General features: G+C 44.0%; 1 protein-coding gene across 1 annotated transcript in view; it reads right to left on the minus strand.

Moving 5' to 3' along the window:
• The window catches only part of GEMIN8 (gem nuclear organelle associated protein 8), a 36,632-nt gene extending 27,787 nt beyond the window's left edge, over window positions 1–8,845 (minus strand). The window contains exon 1 of the mRNA XM_056861962.1: window positions 8,811–8,845. Within this exon, the coding sequence (XP_056717940.1) occupies window positions 8,811–8,813 (3 nt within the window). The 5' untranslated portion in view covers window positions 8,814–8,845. The remainder of the gene's footprint in view (window positions 1–8,810) is intronic.
• Between the last annotated feature and the right edge of the window lie 16,890 nt (window positions 8,846–25,735).

Below are 25,735 nucleotides of genomic sequence, written 5' to 3' on the forward strand. Positions count from 1 at the left end.
AATAAATAAACAGAATCACATTTTGGAGTTCATTCCTGTTGCTGACTCAGGAAATGAGTCAGTAACAACTTTCTGCCCTACCATTAGGAATCAAACATTGGGGGCTCTGCTAGCTTCCCCTATTCACTTGGAAATCCCTGCTTCTCCAAATAATATGAGACTCACACTAATAATTCATCTTACTTCATGGCCCACAAAGGACCCAGGCTCTCATTTGCTAACAACAGTGAGCTGGAGACATTAAGAGGCTGAGAGAGGAAGTCAGATGTTCAAGGAGCAAAACACACAATTTCCTCCCCTTGAGCATAACAGCTACTTTAAGCTGTTTGGACCACCACAGATGGACATACAGATTTCACTCGTACAAACTGAAGGCCCCTTATCTGCTATCCAGTCCAACCTGCTGCTCAAAGAAACCCAAAACTAGACTGCTGATAAAGAGCTCTCCAGCCTCTGCTTCAAGATTTTTGGAAATGGGGGGAGCTCCCACTAAGAAACTGGTTCCATTGTAAAACTGCTCTTACCATTAGGAATTTCCTCCTAATTTCTGACAAAAATCTACCCACTCTTAGCTTAAACCCACTAAATCTAGGCTTGCCTTCTGGAGCAGCCAAGAACAAGTCTTTCTCTACATCGATGTGACATTTTAAATATTTGAAGAGTGTGATCCCTTCAGTCTTCTCCAAGCCATATGTACTCAGTTTAGGCTTTTCCTGACCACTGATGATCACTGTTTCCCTACCCTGAATCTGCTGCAGCTTGTCCAGGCTCAGTATTCCAAATGAGGTCTGAGTAGCTTGGAATAGAGTAGAACTATTAATGCTTATGACTTAGATACTGTCTAGTGCTGGACCTTCCCCTGAACTTATCTGGACAAACAGCAGGTGGTCATAACCGAGCTGCCAACAGCTCCTACAGCCACACTGACAACAAGGCCAGCACTACCAGGCCAAGCAATGCATAGCTCCTATGCAGCACTGAACAGCTCCTTTAAGGAGCAGCTATGGTTGGCCCAGACTGGCTCAGCTATGAGGTTAATGAGAAAGAGGTGTGAGAGGTCAAGGAAGGCTGTTGGGCATTCGTGTGATTAAGCCTGGCTCACATAAGGGGTTAAACAGCAGGCCGTGGAGGAGACTCCAGGCTGCAGAGATACCTGGGAAGAGAGCAGGGGGAACAAGATGCCGCTGACCTTCTCCTCTCTCTGCATCTGAGGCCTTTGCTGGTCCTGGGGTCTTGGCTGGAGCCATGGAGGAGGACAGGGAGGACCAAAGGGATCCCCTCTCGAGATAGAAAGCAATCTTGTCTCTTTAACATCCTCTCTAGCTGGTCAGCCTGTAAATTTCCATCCTAGGGATTGGTGCTTCACAACAAGCTGCAGGTGTGCGCTATCTGTTAGGCCTCTCAAGGTCTTTCCCCAGAGCAGAGCTAAGTAGCTCATGAGAAACATCTGAGTAAGGAGATGGGAGGGAACACAGATCTGGCCTGAACCGGCCCGAAGCACCCAGGAAGTTTTTGCAAGACACCCCCATAATTGGACGCTAAGTGTCACCTGTTCTTGGCTTGCTTTTCCTCAACGTTTGGGTATCCAGAAGTTAGCTCACCCTTCCCTCTACCATCTTTCCTTCCTGTTATGCTGTCGCTCAGAACCATGCTTTGCTCAACAGATCTCATGCCTTAAATACCAGCTGTACTATGTAACATCTTTTAAGTATTTAGCTAGTCAGATTTCTTATTTTCATTCAACCACTGACCTGTAATTTGTGTTTTTAAACATTTTGCTTAATTTTATATTCAATAAAGCTCTTCTGCTAATATTGGTGAGTCTACTGGTCCAAACCCTAAACCGCTCAGTTGCGTTACCAGGAAAGAAACTGGGGCCTTTTCCTATATCCCCAGATACTATGCCTCTAATGATGCAGCCTAAAATTGCATTAGCTTTTTTTCTGCAGCTGTTATCACATGTTCAGCTTGGGGGCTAATGTAACGCTAAGAACTTTTTCACACGTACTACTGTCTGTATCTGATTCCTCTTTGATTTGATACTCTTGACTAAATGCAGAACTTTGCATTTGTAACTTTTTTTTGCTGGCAAATCACAGCTGACTTATGGCGCCCCCCCAGTGGGGTTTTCAAGCCAAGAGACATTTGGAAGTGGTTTGCCATTGCCTGCCTCCGCGTCATGACCCTGGTATTCCTTGGAGGTCTCCCATCCAAATACTAGCTAGGGTTGGGGCTGAGAGTGTGTGACTGGCCCAAGGTCACCCAGCAAGCTTTCATGGCACGAGTGGGGATCTGAACCTGTGTTTCCCAGGTTCTAGTCCAACACTTTAACCACTACATTACACTGGCTCTCACATTTGTAAATACAGAACTTTATTTGTTAATTTAAGCGCAGCTCTCCAACCTATTGAGGTAGTTTTGCATTTTATTTCGGTCTTTAGCTATCCATCCTAGTTTTAGGATGTCTGAAAAAAGATTCTTTCAACCCTTCCATCCAAGTAATGGAGCCCAGATTAAGTAATCGTACAAGCATGGGATAGCTTCATATGTGCCCTGGTCTGCATTTGAAATGGCCTACCATGATACCAGCAAGACCGCTATAATCAGCAAAGCATCCAATGTGATGAAAAGCACACATTGTTCTTGTTTAACCAGAGTAATTTTGCTTGTACTCTCAGTGATAAAGGCTGAAGTGTCTGTCCTGGCCAGATTAAGATCATCTCAAATACGGCTTCAGTTAAGATTAAAACAAGTTGGGATCCAAGGATTGGACATTTGTCTAAGCTTCAGTAATACGATACGCACAGCAACTGTGGCAATACATTTAGTCATAAGTTAACATTCCATCACAAATACCGCATATAAGGCTGAGGATTTAATTTCTGTTACAAACAATGGGGAACTCAGGAAGCCCCAGCAAACCAGTTGGAAGTGAGAGCTGTATAAAGAGACTCCCCAGTATTTTTGTGATAAGGTTTCATTCGTCTCCTGAGACGGGACTGAAAGGTTCTAAAGGGACTGCTGTTGGATACCATTCACACAGATGTCCCTGCCTATTCATTTAGAATGGAAGAAACTGAGTAAGACGATATATGTTTTCTGGGACCTGCACGTGGAGGGAAAGTAGCTCACCTCCCTCCTTTTCAGCCTCTATGGAAATGCCTTGAACGTATGGAAGCTGCAATTGTACAATTTCTCCTCCTCTTTTTAAACGGAATGAAATTACGCAAGCAGGACTTTTGCACTATCAAACACTCACAAAAAGGCCCAGCAAATACATTACGTTATTCTGTGGAAGGAAAGGAAGTGACCCTTTTCTTCCACCATGAGAAAGTCCAAGCAAATTTGTGAATCAAAGCGCCAATATCTTCTCCTAAACCCAAACCTAGGAAGACAGTGGACTGGATCTCGCAAACTGCCAGAGGAAAGTGCTGAAAGTCTGGGATTTTCCCCACCGTCCCCTTGACCCAGCAGTCATTTCTAACCCTGGGAAAGTTTCTTCTGCCCCCTTCCCCCTCCCTGTTATGGCCACATGACCTGTGTGGCTACCCAATATCTCCTAGGGTGGCTGCTAAAAGAACTCAAAAATACACAGCGTGATAAGAAGAAGGTGGAAGTTGAGGTGGAAGGGGCTCTAGTGCAAAGTTCAGAATGGAGCAAATGGGTGTTTGGGGTTAACAGGTTATTAAGGAAGCAGGTAGTAGGTTCAGATAACCAAAGACTAAAGGGGGGAGCAGAGAGAAAATGAATATGGGGAAAGCAAAAATGGGAGACAGAGGCACATATCATCCTTAGAAACTATAAGGTCAGCATTGAAATGGCAGGCTTTGTCTATATGAAAGGTTAAGGGGAAGGGGTAAAAAGTTGAATAATGGAAAACAAAGTGACTTTGGAAAGGAGAAGAGTAAATAATTCTAATAATCACGGCCAATATATTTTAAAATTACTTGAAAAAAGGAAGGCCTTCTCTAGCACAGTGTTCCCCAACCGTGTAGTGGAGAAGAGTGGTGGTTTGGAGAGGTGGACTCTGACCTGGAGAACCATGTTTGATTCCCCATTCCTCCACATGAGCAGCGGAAGCTAATCTGGTGAACTGGATTTCTTTCCCCACTCCTACACACGAAGCCAGCTGGGTGACCTTGGGCAAGTTACAGTTCTATTAAGAGCTCCATCAGCCCTACCTACCTCACAGGGCGTCTGTTGTGGGGAGGGGAAGGGAAGGTGATTGTAAGCCAGTTTGAGTCTCCCTTAAGAGGCAGAGAAAGTCGGCATATAAAAACCAACTCTTCTTCTTCTTCCTGTGCGTGGCTCCTTAGAAATAAGTCCCATTACTTTCAAGGAGTAATGACTTCCTAACATTGCCTATTTTGCTGTCATGGTGAGAAGTTTGCCTATTTTGCTGTTACTATGAAGATGTGGTTGAGAAACCTGCTGCAATAAAGTAGCTTTCTTTACTTGTATATTATGATATGCACTTAGAAGGCAAAATGATAGCATTACTGAAGTCAACAGCATTGACTTCTGCCAGATGAGTTTGCCATCCTAAACTATTAAGAAAGAGCGAATTCCCAAAGCCTAATTGTATTTACTCTTTCCATTTAAGTCTGACAATGAGTCTTAAGAGGTCAGTCTTCTTTTGTTTGTGGCTATTTTACTCTCTGGTTCCCATGGGCTACTAGGACACAGAGATTTTTGTGTGTGTGTCAGACATACTTCAGTACAAGTAAAAAATCTCCCCCCTCCACACCCACCCCACCCCTAAATGGCGTTAGGAAAAGAAAAAACGAACAAAGGGTTCAATCTGCATTTCACTGAATAGCAACATTACCATTATTTTAACAACGCTGGGATGTGCCCTGTGTCTTTTAGAAGTCAGCTTTCTCTGGCTACAAGAACAAATTGCTCCTACCACTATTCCGTGATATTTTATATACCCTCTTTACAGACAACTTTTATGGTGCTATACACTTCATTTTTAAAAAGCAAGCAATTTATTTGTAATTAAGGATGCTGAATTTGGTTTCAGGCTTGATATACCACATTCTGAATGCAAACAGCACACTCAGACGCAGACCGCACCGCTCCAAGATCTGTTGGTCCAGCCGTCTTCTAGGACTAGAGCACCTCAGAATGCACACCAGTGACTGTTCATTTGAAAGTGCCATCACCAAAAGGCACCTGGCCTTTCCCAGGACATGCCTGATTCCTATATATGAGAGGAATAGGACTTGGGGGAACACTTGCCACCCCTCACACACATCTGGAGATGAATGGCCTTGCTGGATCAGACCATGTCTATTTCTACCAGCACAGGGTCTCCAAGACGAGCTAGCCAGGTGCCTCAGGGAAGCACACAAGCACAGCAAGATGGTAATAGTTTCCCCCTTCTATCTGTTAAATAGCACCAGGTAATAAGGATACAGGAGCCTAAGTCGCCTTCTGTGAGCAGAAGCGCACTTCTGATTGCACAACTGGGGGCACCAATTCTTCCTTCCGCTGCAGACCCCCCACACTGCATCCCTTCCCAAGGAAGAAGAAGAAGAGTCGGTTTTTATATGCCGACTTTCTCTACCACTTCAGGAAGACTCAAACCGGCTTACAATCACCTTCCCTTCCCCTCCCCACAACAGACACCCTGTGAGGTAGGTGGGGCTGAGAGAACTCTAACAGAGCTGTGACTTGCCCAAGGTCACCCAAGCCGCCTTTGTGTGTAGGAGTGGGGAAACAAATCCAGTTTACCAGATTAGCCTCCGCCGCTCATGTGGAGGACTGGGGAATCAAACCCGGTTCTCCAGATCAGAATCCACCGCTCTTAACCACTACACCACACTGGCTCTCTGCACCATCCATCCCCCCACCCCCGTGAGCTGCATTCCAGCAAGCACTGCAGGCTGCAGTGAGAGGAGAGAAGGCCTGCTTTGTGAGCGCATTCACAGCCCTGCGGATCCAACCCATATTGCTTCCAAACATGGAGATTTCAGAAAAGGAAAACAACCTAACCAAGCAGTCATCATCACGTCTGTGGCAATGAATTGTCCATGGTGCAAAGAAACTTTTTTTGCCTATCACATGAACACATGAAGCCGCCTTCTACTGAATCAGACCCTTGGTCCATCAAATTCAGTATAGTCTACTCAGACCGGCAGCGGCTCTCCAGGATCTCAGGCAGAGGTCTTTCACATCACCTACTTGCCTAGTCCCTTTAACTGGAGATGCCAGGGATTGAACCTGGGGCCTTTGGCATGCCAAGCAGATGCTCTACTACTGAGCCACAGCCCCTCCCCCATCCTGAACCTTTTGTTGGTTGATCCACAGTGCAATCCCAGAACTGCTCCAGTGTCAATCCACTGAAATCAATGGGCGCAGGACAGAGTAACCCTGCAACTGACTGCGCTGCTAGAATTCTAGTACAAGAGGGGGGGGGGAACCCTCTCTCTACATGTTCTCCAAACAATTCATAATTTTTATAGAATCCTATTATTGCTCTTCATAACAAGAAGTCCTAATCTCCTTTTTCTGCAGCACTGAGGGGGGCGGCGGTCTTTTTCTGCAAGACTTAGAAAGCCCATTTTTATGATGCTCTACATGGATACATCTGAATATGATGGTAGATATTCCTTTGCCACAAATGCTTTAATATCAGGCCATATGCCTTGCTATAAAAGTGAGGCAGGGTGAAAAGATAATGCCAGTTCTGTATTTGCTGTGAACAACTGAGAGACATAACCTCCAGCCCAATCCTACGCCAGTTTTTCTTGCTGGTAAATCAGACCAAATTCTGTGGGGAGGCTCCTTTTTAAGTATGCATGGGATTCCTGCCTTTGACTCTGCAATGAATGCCACGCAGAGCCAGGTCAAAGGGCATTCTGCGGGGCCATTTTGAAAAAAACTGCAGCATAATTTAATAAGGTATCTTTACAACATGTTCATCCATTTTCTTGTTTAGGAAGCATCAGCAAACAGCAGTTGTGAAAGCACCAGTGTCCTGTTTTTCCTCAGACAATTCTGAAATGCAAAATATTATCAGCTGCTCTTTTTAGCCTGAATGTTTCTTAAGCAGATCTTGGTGGTGACTTCACTTGAAAAGTTGAATACAGCTGGCTGATTTGCTTAGCTGTTGTTAATTTGGGAGGGAAACACAAAAGGAGCATTTCAAGTAGTCCGAATTGTGAGTCTGGTGCTTAGCCAAATAGTCCTTTTGAGCGGGGAGGGGGGGGTGGAGAAGAAATGAGGAAAAGGGTAGAAAAGTCCCTGAGAAGGAATACGGAAATACTATTAACAAAACCAGATAGAGGTTTTTAAACATTTAAAATGGAACCGAAAAAAAATATAAAGTCCAGCTGAGTCCGTCCAACAACTAGTATGATAATATAGAAGCACAAACATATGCCTCAAGTTCTATAGTGTGGAAATCAAAGAGGACACTTTGCCAAGCGAACAGCAGCTGTGTAGCTATGGGATGCTTACAACATTTTCCCCCTGAGGTCTCTATCCAGACTCTTACCTCTGAAGCCGTGTGTGAGTGTAGCTCAAGAATGGTTGTCAGAGCATCTGTTCTCAAGCTGAGACACTGGTTGGGTTCAATGCCTATTCTCAGCTGCCTTCTTGTCCATCTCCCACTACAGGCCTCTACACATGCTACATTTTTTGTGCTGCACATCTAAAATGTGGACTGCCAGCATGACAAACAACATGCAGACGCAAATGTGGCTCTTCAACAGAGTGCCAGGACTGGCTGAAACTTCTTGCCAGAAGCCGAACCTGAGTTTGCCCTCCATGTGTGGAATGGCCCAGAGTCTAAGTGAGCGAAAGGGAGCAGAAGGAAAGACAGGAAGACTCTTAAGTTTGATGTAGAGCATCCTCCTGCCCCTTTGCTGTTCATGAAAGCTTATGCTAGAATAAATATTAGTTAGCCTTTAAGGTGCTATGAGATTCCTCCTCATTTCCGCTGCCTGGTTTACACACCTCTCATGTTCTCTGCTGGTTCCTTTCATTCCTATGTTGCAGCTATCATCCACACAAATTCTACTGGTTCCCAATGTCACATAACACTATCCCTTCTTTGCTCCTACCTCCCTAAATCCTATTATGAAATAAGAACCACTGAGCATTTGTCGTCTAATTCCTCTGTTAAAATTTACCCATTTATTGGATTTATAATCTGTCTCACCATTTTACAGTGCACAATGAATACATCAGGTTTCAAACACTTTGTTTATAACAACAGCTTCCCATGTTTATCAGAAGTTAGCTGATGACCTAGTGGTGCAGTGGTTAAGAGCGGTAGACTCTAATCTGGAGAACCAGGTTTGTTTCCCCACTCCTCCACATGCAGCCTGCTGGGTGACCTTGGGCTAGTCACAGTTCTCTCAGAACTCTCTCAGCCCCACCTACCTCACAAAGTGTCTGTTGTGGGGAAGGGAAGGCGATTGTAAGCTGCTTTGAGACTCCTTAAAGGTAGAGAAAAGAGGAGTATAAAAACCAACTCTTCTTCTCGCTGGTGTTTTTTGGGCTGCCCTCTTCTGCCCTGTTACCTGACAGGATGTTGTAATGTCTCATCTCTACTCACAGCAAGAAGACCTGTGGTGGTCAGGTGGGTCTACCTCAGCCAGAACACCTGGGAGCTGGATGGCAGCTAGGTCAGCAAATCACTGTCTCTTCTCTCTTTCTTTACTTTATCACAGAGATCTTTGACAAGGATTTGCGCTATGCAATCAGTACCTGACTTTTAATTTAAATGCATGGTAGATGCTTTCTGATTCTACTTTAACATGCCAAATGTTATCATTAAACATAGGGATGAATCTTACCATTATCTGTGGAAATCTGCACTGGTGACGAACACAAACTAAAAGGCAAAAAGAGTGAAAATATCAAAAGTTAATATACATATTAATATAAATTATACTAGTTAGTTCTTGAGTCCAATTCAAGGTGCTAGTTTTAACGCATAAACCCAACGTGGTTTGGAACCAAGAGGCTGGATCCTGTGGATTTGTTCTGCAAAAATGGTAGCACCTTCCTCCGGCATGAGGTGCAACCTTCCCCCAAGGCAAGATGCAGAACACTAACATCAGTGGAACAAATCCATAGGATCCAGCCCATTACATTACCGGGAGTGCCTTCTCCTGTTGCACCCAACCAGATCATCTAATGTGGTTCTGCACCTGGCCCCTCCATGCAAGATAAACCACGGGGCCCTTGGTCTCTTGACAACAGTCTCTGGAATTCCCTCCTGAAAGAGACCAGCCAGGTCAACACTCTTCACTAGTTTGCAAAACAACTGAAACCATTTTTGTTTCACAAGGCATCCAGAATGAATTAATTTTCTTTACACCTGATGTTTTATGTTAGTAGTAATTATTTAGAGCCCCGTGGTGCAGAGTGGCAAGTTGCAGTACTGCAGTCCAAGCTCTGCTCACGACCTGAGTTGGGATGTGACGTCACCCCATGGGTCAGGAATGACCCGGTGCTTGCACAAGGGACCTTTACCTTTTTGTTATTTATAATTAAAAACTAGAATAGCGGCGGCTCACCCAGTTTTAACTGCAGTTGAGCTTTACACAGATTTATTGCTGACTGGAAAGACGTTGAAAAAATTCTGTTGACCAAACATGTACAAATGTTATAATTTGCTTTAATGACTGAAGGAGGTTGATCCCGTTATTTAAGACTGCATTGTTCTAATGCTGTTGAAAAGGGTCTGTGCCAATTTTGCATTTTGAATGGCCGGTCCTACATAAATGAAAATGCAGAGGACTTCCATTAGTAGGAATCATCGGAAGATCAAGTGTTTAGATGCTTGAGAGTTCAACCCATTACATCTTTGCTAGCATTTTCAACAGAGGGGTATGCTTGTACTAAGGCTGGGCAAGTCGGAACTCCAACTCTCTTCTGAAGCAGAAATTTTCCGTCTTTTAGAACGGCGGATCGGAATGAAAGGAGATGGGTGATATCAGGATGGCTTTCATTCATCTGAAATGCAAATTATGAAGCTACTACAAGGCAGCACAAAGGCACAGCTAGCACAATTGTACAGCTGAGAGAGAGAGAGAGCTTGATCTTTTCTGACTAACCCTTCCCCCAAAGAGGTTATAAGATCCATGAGCAGCTCATGTGTTGTCAGACTACTCACATGGGTAAAGATCTGAAATATCTCAGGCTCAAGGGTGGCTAGGGAGAAAGAGAATTCATTCTCCCCTTACTCTCAGTTTTTCAAGAGGGAACAGAAACAAAACACGGGACAATAACAAACTGATGTTGTAATGAACAGAACATTGCATAAACTTGCAGCTTTTCTAGCCTACAGAGCAGATTTCTTCCCAAACATTAAAATTCCCATGCTCCAGACCAGAGTCTTGTTCATCCCAAACATTCAATTTCCCATGCTCTAATCTTTTTAAAGTTTGTTCATTTCTCTCAACTTATGCATGCTCATTTAATTCCTTTAATATAACACATCTGGGCTCTGGCAAGGTCGTCGTTCGAAACATAAAGGTCCTTTTCTCACATTTGGAACACAAAGTCTTTTGTAACTGCCTTTCCGGTTTCCTGCCTATAATTAGAAAGAAAAAAACTACATTTACATTCTGCCTGCCTCGACAGTTCATCAAATGGAGCCTAAACTGTCAGAGTGAAAAGCAGACACCAGTTCCTTGCAGGAAAGCAAATATATAACAGTTCTAACTCAATCAGATTTAATAGTATATTCATAATAATGACTAACATTGGACACTTCAAAGGCAGATAGATACCAATTCTCTCCAATTCACGTTATGATTTGATTTTCACCACATGGTGGCAGCAAAGCTCCAGGGACCCATAAATCGAATCCGAGAAATTAAGTGACATTCAGAAACCTTACACTCTGCTTAGACATTTAGGTAGCCACAGCCTTCATCTGGGTGCCACTTTGTCCCCAAATAGAAAATGGCACATATGATATAGGTACACTGTGTGATCAGGTGTGAATGAAGAGCACCTGCATCTCATGTAACACTTCTATGTGAAGGAGAGAAAGAAAGGGGGGAGATGCCCACTGGGTGTCAGAACTGGGACCGACTCCCACAGCCAATACTTCTCTTGCTACTGGAGCTACCACTGGAATTACTCCCAGGCCTGCAGAGTTTACATTCCCCAATGACAGCTTAGCGTTGAGTCCAACATACATACCAGCAAAAAAAAACATACTGCATTTCTAGACATCCCACCAGAAGCCCATGTTAACAGGGACAGTATTCTGAGAGCTGCAGTAATTACTTTGGTCGTATCAAAATTTTTGGTCCTATCCAATTCGAAGTGAAGAAAGAAAGAAAGAAAGAAAGAAAGAAAGAAAGAAAGAAAGAAAGAAAGAAAGAAAGAAAGAAAGAAAGAAAGAAAGAAAGAAAGAAAGAAAGAAAGAAAGAAAGAAAGAAAGAAAGAAAGAAAGCTACAGCATTTCATTTGCAAAACGACTGGCTGGTAAATGAGCTTTAGCAGGATTAAAGGTAGGGTTTTTTTTCTTTCAAATTAGGGGGTCAAAACCCCGTTAGCCCCAAAAGTAATAATCATCATTACTGTACAAGAGCTTTAAAAACTCTAGCATGAATTCTCACTACTTTATACACGAAATAATCTTTCACGCCAAAGCCTTTTCCATCCCACTTTCTTGCTACAGTTGCAAAACCACAAAACCAGCATGGGACTTTTCAGGGATTCATGATCTTGGCAAGAGAACAAGCCCCGCAGTTTCACGGAGGAAGAGCACATTCCCAAAAAGCGGTGGACAAGGCAAGTAGTGGATGGACAAAGCAGCCTTGGCTGGGATTCGTAACAGCGCATGGAAGGACGGGGTTTAGGTTGCCGGTTCCTGCTCAGCCGATATGGTATAAGAACAAGGGACACTGGATATAAACAAAGGGCAGTAAATGTTGAAAAAAATTGTTGGAAGTTTTTTTTTTTTTTTGCACAGACTACACAAATTAGAACTTGATTGTCATGCAAAATAAATTTTAGGAGACGAAATCAGTGTACAGGTAAAACCTGTATCAGCTTTTAAAAATGCAACTTCTGCTTCAGAACATGCGTGCACAAGGAAATTAATGCTTCCCATTCTCCATTCCAGCTAACCAAGGGGAAAGCTTCCACATCAAATGTTTGTCTCTTATACAAATCAAACAACAAACATGGGAAGGCCAGCTTTTAATCCATCATCGTAATATGCTAGAGGTCTAATTTGTATGTAATTACTGCAGCCGAATATTGGTCTTCCTCAAGCAAGCACTGAGTTTACATTTAAAGGTAAAGGCAGTCCCCTGTGCAAGCACAGGGTCATTCCTGACCCACGGGGTGATGTCACATCCTGACATTTACTAGGCAGACTGTGTTTATGGGGTGGTTTGCCAGTGCCTTCCCCAGTTGTCTACACTTTACCCCAACAAGCTGGGTGCTCATTTCACCATCCTCAGAAGGATGGAAGGCTGAGTCAACCTTGATCTGGCTACCTGAAACCGACTTCCTTCGGGATTGAACTCAGGTCATGAGCACAGCTTGGACTGCAGTAGTGTAGCTTAGAATGAAATATGGTACAAGGCAGAATATAAAGGAAATCCACTAAACCTGTTGACATTCCAACGTAAATTTGTACGATGAATTTGTGGATGTTCCAATACCTGCATGTACTATTAAGAGCTATCACATTCACACAGAATATTTTCTATCTACACCACCATTTAGGTTAAAGAATAGTTCAGTTAGCCACAAGATCATTAGTATAACAGGGGTAGGATAAACGGGTTGCAGAACCAAGAAACACACAATGTATCATCTCCTGCATTCTGAATTATTGAGCAGATAAACCACATAAAAAAGGCAAACCCAACCAAAATAGGGTAAAGATAATCTCAACTGTGTTTAAATAATATTGGCATGAAGCTCACAATACAGAGCAGCATCTAGCGCATCTGGAACATATTCTCAAAAGATACGTATCTTAAAGTTATGGTAGGATGCTCTCTCCTGGGCCTGTGTACATACAGCAGCGTCACTTTCCAACAACCATTCTATTGCAGAAGATAAACCAGAGTTTTGTGGAACCTTAAATTACCAAAAGAGAGCCAGGGTGGTGTAGCAGTTAAGGAGTCGCTGCATCTCAGCCTTGACCCTGGGCAGAATTTGGATGGGAGACCTCCAAGGAATACCAGGGTCATGATGCTGGGGAATGCAATGGCAAACCGCCTCTGAATGTAGTACTAGAAGAGGAAGAGATGGTTTTTATATGCCGACTTTCTCTACCACTTAAGGGAGACTCAATCACCTTCCCTTCCCCTCCCCACAACAGACACCCTGTGAGGCAGATGAAGCTGAGAGAATGTGACTTGCCCAAGGTCACCCAGCTGGCTTCGTGTGTAGGAGTAGGGAAACAAATCCAGTTCACCAGATTAGCCTCCGCTGCTCATGTGGAGGAGTGGGGGAATCAAACCCCGTTCTCCAGATCAGACTCCACTGCTCCAACCACCGCTCTTATTCACTACACCATGCTGGCTCCCAACTCTACAGGGTCGCCATAAGTCAGCTGTGACTTGACGGAAACAAAAAAACTCTACCAAAAAAGAATCTAGCATAAACTGAAGACGCTGTAGTCCACGAAAGCTTATACTGAAACAAATTTTGTTAGCCTTTGAGATGTCACACGACTCCTGTTTACTTTCTGATGGATATACACGAATATTACAGTGAACACATTAATTATTGGTTGACTCTAGCCCTTTAGCACGTTACAGTGAACATATATCTTGAATGTACATCAGTTTGTAAGAAAGAGCCAAAGTGTGTTCATTTTACAAATGAAACTAGGGACTAGTACCTGGATAAATGTGCGGTTTCTTGCTTTTTAAAGTTTTTTTTAATTTGCTACGCGCAGATAACAATTAGTAAACTTAACATCTATACATAGAACTTATTACTTACATTTCTAATAATTCATTTCTATACTAGGTTTCATTACAGTGTTTTCACAATAACTCTTAGAGCACTTTCAATCCACTTTCAATGCACTTTGCAGCTGGATTTTACTGTGTGAAATGACAAAATCCACTTGCAAACAATTGTTAAAACGTGTTGAAAGTGGATTGAAAGTGCATTATTCAGTATGTGTGAAAGCGCCCTTAGTCTTATTTTCATCTACATTTGCTTATCAGAAAAAACTTCTTTTAAAACATTTCTTTCTTAAATCTTTCCCTTTTTATTTTAATTCTCATTTGGGTTTCCAAACATAAACATATAAAAGATGGTCCATTTTTCCTGAAATTCCACTCTTGGTCTGTTATGCATAATTATTATAGCTGCCATGACACCATATTCTGCCAGTTTGTTTTTCCATTCTTTCAGGTGGGCATTTGTTTGCTTTCCACTTTGCTGCAAATATTATTCTTGCTGCTGTTACTACATATTTGAATAATTATTTATTTTCAGCATCAAACTTGGTAATGTATTTAATAACATACTTTTAGGGGTGCATCCATATTTTGGCATTTCCAACAGTTCCCACTATAGTTGTTTTGGTTTTCTCTATATCAGGGGTGGGAAACCTTTTTTCTGCCAAGGGCCATTTGGATATTTATAACATCATTTGGGGGCCATACAAAATTATCAACTTAAAAATTAGCCTGCTATATTTGGTCAGACATTTAGCCAAGAGGCACGACCAGAGACAGCTCCAAGTGTCTGCCACATGGAGCTACTTGCTTTTGAGCTCTGCTGTCCCCAGCTGGGCCCAAGAGATTCAGGCAGGGCAGCATCCTTCTGAGCTAGAGATCTGCCAGGATCCATGAAGGGCCAGACCAAATGATTTCGTGGGCCTTATAAGGCCCCCGGGCCTGATGTTCCCAACCCCTGCTCTATATCTTTGGGTAAAATATACCATCTGTAAAACATTTTATACCAATTCTCTTAGTGTTTGACATTCTGTAAACTTAATTTTAGTCCATAAATCCTCCCATTGCCTCATTTGCATGTTTCCCCCAAAGTTTTGTATCCATTTTATCATAGGCTTTTACCTTATATGTTCCAGTATCATATTGCAAAATTTGATATTTTTTCCTAGCAAATGTCATGTATTGGTAGCTATTGTTTAGTCCGTTTTCCTTCTTGGTTGGCCTCCCCCTAAAGCTATACGTTCCTTTAATCTTGTCACCATTTGACAATATAAGAGCCACTGGAAAGTCTTTCCTTCTTTAACTTTTTTCCAGGTCTTTATTTTTCCTTGATTATCAATCATATTCTTTTAGGTTATAAGGTCAGTTGTACTTCTTACGCTTCTTTCACAGTAGGCACCAACTGGAACGATTAATGGCAATATTGCAGGACTTATTTTACTTCTTCACTGATACCATATTCTTAGTAGACCATCTGTCAAAACATGTTTCCTGTAAAGGATTTGAATTGTCCTTAATGATTTCTTAATCCATAGGTATACGTTCTTTTGCATCTATTGATTCACATTTTACTGCCCTTCGGGTGGGATCAATAACCCAATCTGTCAGCCAAAGTAGTGCGGCTGCTTGACAGTACAGCTTTATGTTTGGTACTGCTAAACCACTCTTTTTTCCCCATCTTATATTTTAAATCGTACTCTTGGTTTCAATCACACATTCAGCTGGATGTGCTTTCAATGTAACATGAGAATTACTCAGTGCATGTATAAAGAAAAAATCAAGCATACTCTGTACACGGTTTGCACATGCATTCACTATAGCTCGTGAACAGGGCTTCTCTATCTATGGTGTCTTTAACAGCCACACAGGAAGCAGAAATTCAGCAGGTTTCTCCACTCCCTGACCTCTCATAACTTTTTGATTTTAATCTTGGCCATCTTCTAGGCATGCAGTAGGGGTCACTGGGTGTGTGTGTGGGGGAGGTAGTTGTCAATTTCCAGCATTGTGCAGGGGGTTGGACTAGATGACCCTGGTGGTCCCTTCCAACTCTACGGCCATTTACGCATGGGAGGCTTTGCCTTGGATTTGCCACTCTTTAGATGCACATTTTCCCCATCTAAATTCTCAACAATAAGCCATGCAGAGTTCTGAGAATCCAGATGGGGAAAATGTGCATCCAGAGAGCAACAAATCCAAGGCAAAACCTCCCGTGCACAATGAATATGATTCTATGAAATCTTTACAGAAAAAACACAGAGCCTCTAACCACAATACTGTCGGTCACTGTCACGGCTAACTTCCCTTCCCAGCAGTGGATTCTTCAAGGAACACGTCCCTGCCTGGATATCTATTTCAATTTTATTTATACTTCGCCCTTCCCCTGCTCCAAAGCGCCTCTTCCTCCTGTCACTCAGGAAAGTGAATGCCAAGCAAAGGCCCGGGCTGAAAAGCGTTCCCCGCCTGAGAGGCAAGACTAGGGTTGCCAGGCCCCTCTTTGCAACCGGCGGGAGGTTTTTGGGGCGGAGCCTGAGGGCGGGGTTTGGGGAGGGACTTCAGGGCCATAGAGTCCAATTGCCAAAGCAGCCCATTTTCTCCAGAACTGGATCCCTATCGGCTGGAGGTCGGTTGTATTAGCAGATCTTCTGCTATTCCCTGGAGGTTGAAAGAGAAGGCAGCAGGAGGCTCAAAACTGAAAGTATATACGAATATGTATATGTATATAAAGGGCGAATGTATACTCCATTCATCAACGAGCAAAAAACGAAGCAGAAAGAAAATTTACTTGAGAGTAATGTGTTACAGCACACAGGGAAAATGCCTCGCAGGGCTTTTTTTGCTGCGTGTGTGTTGTAACACATTACTCTTGAGTAAATCTTCTTTCTGCTTCATTTTTTGCTGCAGAGAGGCCTTTTCCCTGTGTGCCGCAACACATTACTCTCGAGTAAATTTTCTTTCTGCTTCATTTTTTGCTCGTTGATGGAGTATACATTCTCTTTATATACATCCCTTTATATACATATATTGATTTATATTCATATATACTTTCAATTTTGAGCCTTGTGCTGCCTTCTCTTCCAGTCTACGCTATTTCCTTCCTTTTATCCCTTAGAAGCTCCTTGATCAATTGACCTTGAGCAGCATATATCTAGTGATGGAGGGGTATAAGGACTGAAACAAATCTTGCCGCTGACAATGTAGCCTTGGGGTCCCTATCGCTTAGTAAAAAAGGCATTATGTCGGTCACAGAGGCATTGGATTTGTATGTTAAAAGGGGGGGGGGAATATAATGCGATCGAAGTTCCTCGTCAAAGCGGCCTTCCAAAAGGGCATGGGGCTCATGAGTCCATAGAGCCAGAAGAGCAAGGGCAGATCTTGAGTATGGGATATTCCTTTCCTTTTTCCTTTTATCCCGTAGAAGCTCCTTGATCCATTGATCTTGAGCACCATATATCTAGTGTTGGAGGGATATAAGGACTGAAACAAATCTTGCCGTTGACAATGTAGCCTTGGGGTCGCTATCGCTTAGTAGAAAAGGCATTATGTCGGTCACAGAGGCATTGGATTTGTATGTTAAAAGGGGGGAAATATAGTGCAATCGAAGTTCCTCGTAAAAGCGGCATTCCAAAAGGGCATGAGCTAATGAGTCAACAGAGCCAGAAGAGCAAGGGCAGGTCTTGTCTGAGTATGGGATATTCAGAATTCTGCCCTGCATTACCATAGAAGGGTTAGCATTCAATCTAGCCAAGCAAAAAGCTCTACAGCAGTGGTTCACAACCTTTTTTTGACCAGGGACCACTAAGACTTTTTTGTTTGGCGCAGGGACCCCAAGGTTCAAAATAAAAATTCCTAGACATTCAACAATAGCCATGCAGATTAGCTTTGGATTACACACATTAACAGATCACTTCAGGATACAATGGTTCCATATTAACATACCATACCCTCATTAGCACATTATCTTGATACTTACAGGACAATGATTAGCACATTACTTTTGCAGGACAATACTCAGCTCAAACCCAACCCCTTTCTGACTATATATTACTCTTCCCACACACTTAACACTGAGAGACCCTGTCCTTCAGTGTGACTCCTCTGAAGATGCCAGCCACAGCTGCTGGCGAAACGTCAGGGAAGAAAATACCAAGACCACGGTCACACAGCCCGGATAACCTACAAGAACCAATGAACTCTGACCGTGAAAGCCTTCGACAATATTTAAAAATTCCTAGAATTTGAAAATAAACTTTAACCATAACTGTTAGTTAAACATTAAACTTGGAATAATATTTGAATATATTTATTTTATAATAGAGAACTTTTAATTGAAAATATTTATTGCGGGTTTATAACTTTGTTTCGCGGACCTTAATTTAGTCCTCGCGGACCCCTGGGGGTCCACGGACCCCTGGTTGGGAACCAGTGCTCTACGGAGACGAGGAGCTGTCAGATAATATGTACAGGCAGGTACTCAGTTTCCAGCCATTATGTGGGTCACAGAGGGGGGGAATATCTACACTATTTCAGCCCAGGTGACCCTTTTTCAGCCCAGGTGACCCTTTTTCAGCACAGGTGACCCTTCTTCCCGAATTCCCTGGAGGTTGGCCACACTAGGCAGGACTCTGCGCAATGCAACGAGGGCGACCCCCCTCCCCTCCCCTCCAGAAAGAGCAACACTGAGCCCCCCCCCCCCCGCAGCTTCCGACCCACGGAAGGATAAGGACCCCAAGAAGGAACTGCTGCCCCCCTCCTCCTCCTCCTCCTCCTCCTCCTCCTCCTTTTCCTCCTCCTCTGCGGCCCTCCCCTCGCCCCGTAGCGCGCGACCCAGAAAGCAGAAGCCACCTGCCTGGGGCCGCGGGGGGCGCGCGCAGCTCGAACCCGGCGCCTCGATCTACTTCCTTCCGGTCGGGAAGGGGGCGGAGCGTCAAGCGGGGCCGGCGCGCGGACTCCGCGCGACGGAGCATGCGCAAAGGCGGCGGGAGCGGCCGTGTGCGCGCGTGCGCGTTCGGCGCCGTCAAGCGGCTTCCCACTCATGGCGACCCCAAAGTGAAACCGCCGACGCCGTTATAGAAATAAGAGTTGCGCAGCAGACACAAAGCTTGTTGAGGGTTGAGGGTCAGTCTGCAGCAGCAAATACATAAGAAACAACAAAACCGTAGTAGAAAAGGGCCAGAGCCCAGGAGCTCCTTGAAGACTCGCACAAATATTTCCTGGTAGGGTGTGAGCTTTCGTGAGCCACAGCTCCCTTCGAAGTGTTAGTCTGCCTGCAGGAGTAGAAAAGGGCCAGAGTCCAGTAGCACCTTAAAGGCTATCAAGAATATTTGTCTGGCAGGGTGTGAGCTTTCGTGAGCCACAGCTCACTTCTTCAGATACAGCTAGAATGTGAATCCATCTGTCTTTAAGTCACAGTGGGTGGCCGTGTTAGTCTGTCTGCAGTAGTAGAAAAGGGCAAGAGTCCAGGAGCACCTTAAAGACTCACAAAAATATTTCCTGGTAGGGTGTGAGTTTTCGTGAGCCACAGCTCCCTTCGAAGTGTTAGTCTGCCTGCAGTAGTAGAAAAGGGCAAGAGTCCAGTAGCACCTTAAAGGCTATCAAGAATATTTGTCTGGCAGGGTGTGAGCTTTCGTGAGCCACAGCTCACTTCTTCAGATACAGCTAGAATGTGAATCCATCTGTCTTTAAGTCACAGTGGGTGGCCGTGTTAGTCTGTCTGCAGTAGTAGAAAAGGGCAAGAGTCCAGGAGCACCTTAAAGACTCACAAAAATATTTCCTGGTAGGGTGTGAGTTTTCGTGAGCCACAGCTCCCTTCGAAGTGTTAGTCTGCCTGCAGTAGTAGAAAAGGGCAAGAGTCCAGTAGCACCTTAAAGGCTATCAAGAATATTTTCTGGCAGGGTGTGAGCTTTCGTGAGCCACAGCTCACTTCTTCAGATACAGCTAGGATGTGAATCCATCGGTCTTTAATTCACAGTGGGTCGCCGTGTCAGTCTGTCTGCAGTAGTAGAAAAGGTCAAGAGCCCAGGAGCACCTTAAAGACTAACAAACATATTTGCCTGGCAGGGTGTGAGCTTTCGGGAGCCACAGCTCGCTTCGAAGTAGTAGAAAAGAGCAAGAGTCCAGTAGCACCTTAAAGACTAGCAAGAATATTTTCTGGCAGGGTAGGGAGCTTTCGTGAGCCACAGCTCACTTCTTCAGATACAGCTAGGATGTGAATCCATCGGTCTTTAATTCACAGTGGGTCGCCGTGTTAGTCTGCCTGCAGCAGTAGAAAAGGGCCAGAGTCCAGGAGCACCTTCAAGACTAACAACAATATTTGTCTGGCAGGGTGTGAGCTTTTGTGAGCCACAGCTCACTTCTCCAGATACAGCTAGAATGTGACTCCATCTGTCTTTGAATTAATTAACTAAACTAATGCTTGTCTGAATTCACTCTCCTCTACTTAAAGACAGATGGATTCACATTCTAGCTGTATCTGGAGAAGTGAGCTGTGGCTCACGAAAGCTCATACCCTGCCAGAAAATATTTTTAATAGTAGAAAAGGGCCAGAGTCCAGTAGCACCTTAAAGACTAACAACAATATTTGTCTGGCAGGGTGTGAGCTTTCGTGAGCCACAGCAAAAGTCCAGTAGCACCTTAACCAAAATATTTGTCTGGCAGGGTGTGAGCTTTCATGAGCCACAGCAAAAGTCCAGTAGCCCCTTAAAGACTAACAAACATATTTGCCTGGCAGGGTGTTACCTTTTGTGAGCCACAGCTCACTTCTTCAGGTACAGCTAGAATGTGAATCCATCTGTCTTTGTCTGAATTAATTACCTAAACTAATGCTTGTCTGAATTCACTCTCCTCTACTTAAAAGACACATTCTATCTGTATCTGAAGAAGTGAGCTGTGGCTCACAAAAGCTCTGACCCTACCTGAAAATATTTTTAGTAGTAGAAAAGGGCAAGAGCCCAGGAGCACCTTAAAGACTAACAAAAATATTTTCTGATAGAGTGTGAGCTTTCGTGAGCCACAGCTCCCTTCTTCAGATACTGAAGAAGTGAGCTGTGGCTCACGAAAGCTCATACCCTACCAGAAAATATTTTTGTTAAGCATTAGTATGTAAATGTTAACAGTATGTAAATGTGAATAGCAGGCGTGATGGGATTAGGTGTGGTATGCACTGAGCTGTGGCTCACGAAAGCTCACACCCTACCAGAAAATATTTGTGTTAGTCTTTAAGGTGCTACTGGACTCTGGCCCTTTTCTACTACTGCAGACAGACTAACATGGCTACCCACTGAGAACAAAACAGCTAAGGGTGGGGGTGGTTAAATTCTCTATGAAAGTTCATGTTTGAAGAAAATGCTCAGTGGTAACAGCAATAGAGACCTCCAAAGCTGCCATTTCCTCCAGGGAAACAGATCTCTGTAGTATGACATCACTTGTCATTTCAGAAGAACTCCAGACCCCTCCTTGAGGTTGGAAACCCTAGACCTACAGTTGCACAGTATACACAAAGCTTGTTGAGTGTTGAGCTTGAGCCTTGTATAGGATCAGTCTGCCAGCAGCAAATACATAAGACACAGAACAAAACAGCTAAGGGTGGGGGTGGTTAAATTCTCTATGAAAGTTTACGTTTGAAGAAAATGCTTCGGATAATTCGCAAGGATGGAGCCAAGGATTTGAGTTGCCAGTGAAGCTGATCACAAAGCTTAGAAGCTTCAGTCAATGATTCATCTAGCCATTGAACAAAGAGAGGGGCTTGCTGTTGAGTGGAAGGTCTGACCCAGGATTTAAGGTGTCATCCATTGTGGATAGGATTGTGTGTGTTAAGTGCCGTCAAGTCGCTTCCGACTCATGGCGACCCTATGAATGAAAGTCCTCCAAAATGCCCTATCTTTGACAGCCTTGCTCAGATCTTGCAAATTGAAGGCTGTTTCTTCCTTTATTGAGTCAATCCATCTCTTGTTGGGTCTTCCTTTTTTCCTGCTGCCCCCAACTTTTCCTAGCATGATTGTCTTTTCCAGTGACTCTTGTCATCTCATGACGTGACCAAAGTACAATAGCCTCAGTCTAGTCATTTTAGCTTCCAGGGTCAGTTCAGGCTTGATTTGATCTATAACCCACTGATTTTTTTTTGGGGGGGGGGGCGTCCACGGTATCCGTAACACTCTCCTCCAACACCACATTTCAAAGGAATCTACTTTCTTCCTATCAGCTTTCTTCACTGTCCAGCTTTCACACCCATACATAGTAATAGGGAATACGATGGCATGAATTAACCTAATCTTGGTGGCCAGTGACACATCCTGACACTTAAGAATCTTTTCTAGCTCCTTCATGGCTGCCCTTCCCAGTCTCAATCTCCTTCTGATTTCTTGGCTGTGGTCTCCCTTTTGGTTGAAGATGTCGTAGCTGAAGCCTTTTGCCCCCCCCTTTTTTGCCGTAATAATCAGATTTCACTACACTAGTATAGAAAATGTAGATCAAAATAAGGGGAAAGATCTAAATTAGGGGAAAGCGGCGCGGGGACAATGCAGTATGCTACTTGTACCCAAGCGCGATGAGAACAATAAATACTGTTTATTGTAAAAACAGAAACAAAATTCCAAACTCCAGTAGTGAAAAGGGCTCCCGGGCCGGCATGAGTACCGTACGTTCAGTCTTTCTATTGTAGCCACTGCCCTTACCTGCTTGTGCTGGCTGTCCTTTTCTTTTTAAATCCCTTTTCTTTTCTGTTGTACAATGCTGCCATCTCCTGGGCCTGGGTAAGCACTTCAAGCAGAGTTGAGTTTTTCCAATCATATTTAGAAATGGCACCCTCCCTGCTTCCCTCAGCACCCTAGATTTTAACTCCTGGGACTTCTGAATATCAGATCAAAGGATGCTAGGTTTTTCTGCTAAATCCACCTCCTACGAAGCCAATGGCAAAGCCCCACAGATCCCAATGAAGTAGTCTAGGTGGTACCCTAAAGAGACAATCCTGACCATATTTGCAAGAAGCTAACGTCCTTTCGAGCTCAGGCAGATGAAGAAGAATGGAAAATATCCCAGCTTGATTCCCTACTCTCCAGCCTAACCTCATGTTTGCTCTCAGTACCACCCCTCTAGTCAGCGGCTACCTCACATTTGTTTTCTGTATGGATTCTAGAACACAACTCATGTTAAATGATGATTTTGGAATTTATTTAGTTCTGTTATGAGCAACTTTGAACACTGACACACCTTTGGGGAAAGCATTAACCCTTTTTAAATAGTGAAAACATGTCTCACTACGCATGCAGCCACCAGATGGGGAATACTTTTAAACATTTAAAGGAAGTTCAGCAGAGTTGTGCTTATGACAGGTTTACAAGATGAACTTCTGAAATTCTACTGAGGCTGTTGTTTAGTGGCTATTGAAGATCATTTCATGATGGTGGGGCATGAAGACAGCTCCTAATTAATTTCAGTATGGTAGAGAGTATCTTTATAACACTTGCATAATGATTGAATTGCAACATATTTTATCAACATGTGTGACCCATAGTTTCTTCTGACTCATGAGAGTGACTGAATGATCAGACAAACAGTTGTAACAAACTAGTCAATAGAGTGTCAGACTAGGATCTGGAAGAACCAGGTTTGAATCCCTACTTTTCCATGGAAGCTCGCTGGCTGAGCTTGGGCCAGGTCATGCACTCTAAGCCCAAACCACCTCACATAGGGTTGCCAACCTCCAGGGAATAGCTGGAGATCTCCTACTATTACAACTGATCTCCAACCAATAGAGATCAGCTCCCCTGGAGAAAATGGCCACTTTGGCAATTGGACTCTATGGCATTGAAGTCTCTCCCCTCCCCAAACCCTGCCCTCTTCAGGCTCTGCCCCAAAATCCTCCTGCCGGTGGCAAAAAGGGACCTGGCAACCCTAACCTCACAGGATTGTTGTGAGGATAACATGGAGGAGAGGAGAACAATGTAAGCCACTTTGGGTCCCTGCTGGGAAAAAAGACGGGGTATAAATTAAGTAAATAATAGCATTCCAGAGGAGTAACCATGTTAGTCTGTTGCAGCAAAATTAAATAGAAATAGAAAGGCACTGTAAATATTAGCAAAACTGATAACAGAATTCTCCAGCTAGGTATTATGCCTTATGTGAAGCTTGTCAAGGCCAGAATGACTGTGTGGACTGTGCAGAGAAGAGTTGGTTTTTATATGCCGACTTTCTCTACCACTTCAGGAAGATTCAAACCGGCTTACAATCACCTTCCCTTCCCCTCCCTACAACAGACACCCTGTGAGGTAGGTGGGGCTGAGAGAGCTCTAACAGCTGTAACTTGCCCAAGGTCACCCAGCTGGCTTGATGTGTAGGAGTGGGGAAACAAATCCAGTTCACCAGATTAGCCTCCGCCGCGCATATGGAGGAGTGGGGAATCAAACCCGGTTCTCCAGATCAGAGTCCACCGCTCCAAACCACCGCTCTTAACCACTACACCACGCTGGCTCTCAAATGTGGTCCATAACTGAAAAAGAGGAAGTGGAGTAAGACAGCTACTACCCCAATGATTTTCACTCCTCTGAGAAGCTGTCTTGCAAAGTACAGAGCCACTACGGCTTTCTGACACCTAGACATTAAGACAGTCGGCATCAGAATGGGCAATAAGCCAAGCTGCAGCCAGCTGGTATAGCAGCTATCTCTCCAGCCAGCTGTGCAGCTAGTCAACCTGACCATGGGTCTTGTGAAGAAGTGAGATGGGACTATTTAAGGAAATCCAAGATTTCAACTGTGTCCCCAGCTGTGATGGTACTTAATGGGATGTGCCTTCAGTGATCTGACTGTTCCATGAACCGAATCATTCTGTGGAAAGTATAGATCCCAGCCTTGACCACTCCCATGAATATTTTTTTTTCTTCAGCTTTGTTAAAGTAGCACCACCTATCTAAAAAGTATGCTGATTCTAGCTTAACGTCAAAACACTTCTGCTTGGGCCCATTCGTAAAAGCAATGTATTTTGCCCTGCCAGTGATCACTCCCACACCAATATAAGTGATGGGATTCCCATGTGAAGACATCTTGGGAATGGTGCCAATGCCAACATTGCCTAGTGCAGACACAGAATAAGGAAAGCCGACACCTCAGATGAGAAAGAAAATAGGCCGTTTATTCAATTATTTATTTAAATTGATCAAAGGGGACCTGTGGTGCCTGCAGGTGAGACCCCATTCCAAATCCCTTTGCAGTGCAGGAGATTGGTGGGATGCGGAAGAGTCAGGCCTACTCTTGTTGGCACATCGCTAGGGTTGCCAGGTGCCCGGTGGTGGTGGGCAAACCCCCGCCAATCCACCCCCTGCCCGCTGACCAGCTGAGGGTCGGCGGGCAAACATGCACGTGCGCCTACACACCATGGCGTGTCACCTACAGTTTACACCCAGAAGCGCCGCATTGCGAGGGGCCTTATACCACTCAAACTGTGGTTAAAGGGCCCCTTGTGATGTGGCGCTTCTGGGTGTAAACACATCGCAAGGGGCCTTTTGCCACTCAAACTGGGAGTTTGAGTCGTAAAAGGCCCCTTGTGATGCAGCACTTCCAGGTGTAAACTGGAAGTGACATGCGCGCGATCCCCTTAGCTCTGCCCAAAAGCCTGGTATATGAATTACTCGGAAACAAATACTAATAGAAATGCTTGCCACAACTATTTCCCAATATTTTACATTTTTTCCACATATGAAAAAAGTTGTGTTATCACTACCATGGTTCCAACATTTCTCAGTAGTACTGTGAATCTTGGATGCTTTGGTGACAGGCCCCAATGCATTGCCATTTTTATTAACATTCACTCTTAAAGACAGATACACTGAAAA

This window comes from Euleptes europaea, chromosome 16, assembly GCF_029931775.1.
Source record: "Euleptes europaea isolate rEulEur1 chromosome 16, rEulEur1.hap1, whole genome shotgun sequence".
Taxonomy (NCBI): Eukaryota; Metazoa; Chordata; class Lepidosauria; order Squamata; family Sphaerodactylidae; genus Euleptes; species Euleptes europaea.